This window comes from Poecilia reticulata, unplaced genomic scaffold, assembly GCF_000633615.1.
Source record: "Poecilia reticulata strain Guanapo unplaced genomic scaffold, Guppy_female_1.0+MT scaffold_1107, whole genome shotgun sequence".
NCBI classification, from domain to species: Eukaryota; Metazoa; Chordata; class Actinopteri; order Cyprinodontiformes; family Poeciliidae; genus Poecilia; species Poecilia reticulata.
In genome coordinates, this window is record NW_007615846.1 from 1 (window position 1) to 4,381 (window position 4,381).

At 33.4% G+C, this 4,381-nt stretch overlaps 1 protein-coding gene across 1 annotated transcript; it reads right to left on the reverse strand.

The window, feature by feature from the left end:
• Nucleotides 1–262: 262 nt before the first annotated feature.
• Nucleotides 263–1,450, reverse strand: LOC103461342 (L-selectin-like; the record flags this gene model as incomplete). Its single annotated transcript, XM_017303630.1, has 3 exons — nt 1,378–1,450; nt 816–1,196; nt 263–613 (listed from the first exon to the last, which is right to left on the reverse strand). Coding segments are annotated over exons 1-3 (775 nt in total), but the record flags the coding sequence as incomplete, so codon positions are not given.
• Between the last annotated feature and the right edge of the window lie 2,931 nt (nt 1,451–4,381).

The following is a 4,381-nucleotide window of genomic DNA, read 5'->3' on the forward strand; positions in this document are numbered from 1 at the left end:
CCAGGTTTTATTTTCTTTGACCAGAATATACTTTTCTGTTTACATAGTGAAAAACGAAAGAAAAAGCAAAGCACAATAGAACAGTATAAATCATTGTTGTGGAAAATTAATGAAACATAAAAAATTAAGTCAATAAATATGTCTTTCATTTCAACAAACTTCTGGTGTCAAGAGGTTTAAACAAAGTTGTATTTTTTTGGTGTTTTACACCGGTTCTAGAGAGATTTTTATCCTTGTTTAGAGTCATTGAAGAAAAACTCACCATCATAACAGATGAAGGGTTTCTGCACATCACAGTTCTCGTTCTTCCATCTGCCTCCATCAAACACAGTCATGGCACATTGACCTCTGTAGTYTATCTGAATGTCATACCATTTATTCCAGTGTCTGAAAGAGAAACTGCTTCCATCTGACCACCTCCAGGTGTCTCTGAACAGACCAGTAAAAATGTATGTATTAACTCCCACAGGACTGGTTTCATCCTTCACTTCTCCATCTTGTAGCTGCTTCATTCCACTGATCAGGTCTGTGTGTTTCTCTCTGCAGTAACTCTGAGCTTCTGTCCACGTTTTCCTTTCTTGAATCAAGTGAAATTTCTTGGATGAATTACTGTCTGTGATTAAAAAAGTGTGAAGATCAGTCTACCTAAATAATTTCATAACAGAATTTAATCTTCAGAGGTTCCAAGTAGTTTCCGAATCACCCATAGTTAATTATTTTGTTGTCTATGTTGTCTAACATTCTATTGCTTTTGATAATAATTTTAATTTCAAAATGCAGGATTACAATGCAGCCTGAAACTCAAATGTTCTCACCATTATAACAGAGAAAATATCGAGGATCATGACAGGACAGGTCTCCCCACTTCAGGTTCTTCCATATGATTCCACAGTTCTGCCACCCAGTTTTGTCATTTGGCTCATTTGTGTTCCAGTTTTTCTCACTTTCATTGAACTGCACTCCAGGCAGAGACCAGTACCATGTTCTGGTACCATCTGTTTGACCATACAGACCAATCCAGGCTCCCCTCCAATCTTTAGGTAAGATACTGATGAGTCTCTCCATGTCCTTCATGTTAGTCACTGTGACCAGGTCAGTGTGATTCTCTCTGCAGTACTGCTGAGCTTCAGTCCAGGTCTTGGCCTCTTTAATGTAGTGAAACTCATAGAGCTGACAGTCCATGAAGCAACATTGACCTAAAACAGAGAGAAAATACTCAGTGGATTTAATCACAAGACAGTTATAAAGTGCTGTAAGGCAATTACATCATAGACTTTATTGGGATTGTATTCATTATTTTATCATCTAAAGGTCTTTTGGTGCAAATTAAACATAGTATAAAATTGCCAACAACAGCATTTATGTGAAGCCGCTTACCCGTCCAAATCAGCAGAAGCAGAGTCCACTGTATATTTGCCATGTTAGATGGAAATGTTTTATTTTGACAGATTTGTTTCTGTTGGGAAAAAAAATACATGTAAAAAAAAAAATATATATATATATAACAATAAAAAAATCTTATTGTAGCCAAGTGTGAAGATAAATAAAATAAAAAAGAATGCCCTTCATCAAATTTCCTTGAAGGCTTATGAGAGTTAGTCTTTTTTTTTTTTTTTTACATTTATTTAGGATTTTATAGGCTTAGGGGAAAACAGAGGTCAGTTGTTTTCTACCAAAATCTAATAAATAACCACAAGAATCATAAATCCATCTTAAAAAAATATTTTAATTCACCATCACGTTATTAAAACATACTTCTGTTTGCATGAAGCTCATGGACAACTCAATGCGACAAATATAACCACTTGTATCAATAATTAAAAAAAAGAAGAAACCATTAATATGAATCCACTTGTACACAAATAGACACACATCTGATAATAAACCAATTGAAAATTTGTGAGGAAAAACTTACATTTAGTTAGGTTCTCTTGTGTTGAAGTAAATAAAGATGTTGTTCTGTTGCAGACAGATCTGTTTGACGGCTCTGTCCGTCTGACAGATAAACCTCAGTGTGGGGAGAAAATTTGAATATTCAAATGTGCAAAAATAAACATCTGATGTCTAAGTTAGCTAGATGTAGCATTAAAATATGTCAGTATTGAAAGACTTAATATGTATTCTACCCATTTATTCAGTCAATCATTGTGATTTTGTTCCCAAAATACCAACCTGGTTATGAAGAACTAAAGTCCAGCTAAGTATTCTTTGAAGAAAAATGTTTTGTTTATGTAATCAGTTTCTTCCTTTTGCACTTGAACAGTAAAGTCAACATCTATTGTCAGTATTATATTTTAAATGCATATTAAAACCTCTGACTGTAGTCATTGTGCAGTGACATCTATATCTATAGATCTATTGTTTCTACAGCTCTATGGCAGTGATAGGGAGGCAGGGTTTCTTCAAGGTGGCTCAATAATTTCCAAATAATTTTTTTTTAATTCCAAAGCTTAGATATTTTATTTAAACCTATCACATTAACATGAAATAACAATTAAACAATTAGTTGAATTTGAAAAGGTATTCATTATGCCTGTAAATTTGACCAGAATATTTAAAAAATAAACTCCATAGCTTGAGGTGTTTTTTGACCTCATCGAAATTAATGTATTCTGCAAAAACTGCAATGGAAACAATGTTTTCACATTGAACGAGTCATGTGACCAACAACCATATTTTAATATTTAAATATATAACTAAATGACTCTGATCCTCTAATGTTGTACGATGTGATGTCTTTTACCTGTTATAATAATAAAAACTGATATTTTTGCATGGAAACTTTTGAGAGAGTAGCTGTCATAAAAACACACACACGCGCGCGCACACACACACACACACACACTCACACAAAAGCAGAACTTTCAGCTTCCTGAAACCTGGAAAATTGAGATATTTGGTTCGAAACTTGTGTGTTTAGGAGTCAAAGTCAGGCATAGTGATTAATGAATGAATCAATTGATTTTTAAAATCAATGGTAAATGTAATGGTTCATCTTCTCTAATGTTTTGTGACGTTATGTCTCCTTCTGCTCTTCATCTCTCTGCAGCCATTTGCATGTAATAATAATAAAAACTGATACTATGTTCACATTGTTAGCTTGTTTCCTCATGAAGCTAAACTCAGAACAACAACTGACTGTTTTAACTTCCTCTTGGAAACTTTTCAGAGTACCGGTAGCTGTCATAAAACTCAACACAAAGCAGAACCTGTGAAGAGTCTCCATTTACATCCTGGATCCATTTCCATGAAGATGTTTCCTTCATAGCTGCTCATAGTGACACAAACATCCTGCTTTTCCTCAATGAAAACTCTGCTGTCAATAATCTCAATCACTGAGGAGAGAAATGTCTTCAAGGAGCAAAGGATGCTGGGTCACTTGAAATGATCATTCAAATGATAGAAAAAGGCATAGCCAAATTTTGAATATATATATAAATATATATATTTTAATATTTTTAAATTAAATTCAACCTTTGAGTTCTTTTTCACCTTTTCCACACTTCCTTTTGTTCTGAGTGGTGAACTCTGGTGAAGATGACAAAACTGTGTTTTTCAGGATGACAGAAGAAGATAGTTTTTATCTTCCTTTGAAAGAAATGACATCATCTGACATAAAACATTCAGGTTAACATGAAAATGAAAGTTTCCTTTTTGACAAAAACAATCAAGCTTCTATTTTTAGTGTGAAAATTTGACTTTGTGATTGAAGAGAGAGAAAAATCAGTGGATGAAAAACAGAGTTTGAAGTAAATTTAAGTCAATAAGAAACAGAACATCTGTTATAATGACATGAACTGAGTTTTATTTGCTTCATATGGAGACAAAGTGTCATTTGTTTTCACAACTACAATATGTAAACTGTATGTAGCCTTTAAAGATTCATGTTGTCTTAAATATTCTTTTCATGGCATAAAATGTTTTTATTCACAGATTCAGACAGGAAAAGAGGAGAGAAGGATGGAGCTCAAGATCAGAACAACTTTCTGTTTGGGATCAAGAACTGAGATTAAAATAATGAATTATTCTTATTTGCTTAAATGAAGCTATGCAAAATAAAATCAAAAATAAATGTCTTAGAAACAAATTCAAATATTAACAACAATAAGAGAGAAACGGATCATCTGAGTTTTTCAGAACATCAGGATTATAAAAGCTTTTGGTCCAACTGTGCTTCAGGCAAGAGGTTTTTAAAGAATATTTTATGCAACTTCAAATACAATTTACATTTATTGTATGAACTGACTGTAGATAACAACCATGTTTTTAAATGACAGACCAGGCTGCTTCTAATCAGCATTATCTCGTCTTTTTCCTCCTGGTTCCTTTGGTCTGCAGTGGCCCTGATGCTACGATGTAGAACTTTAACCCTTAGAACAGA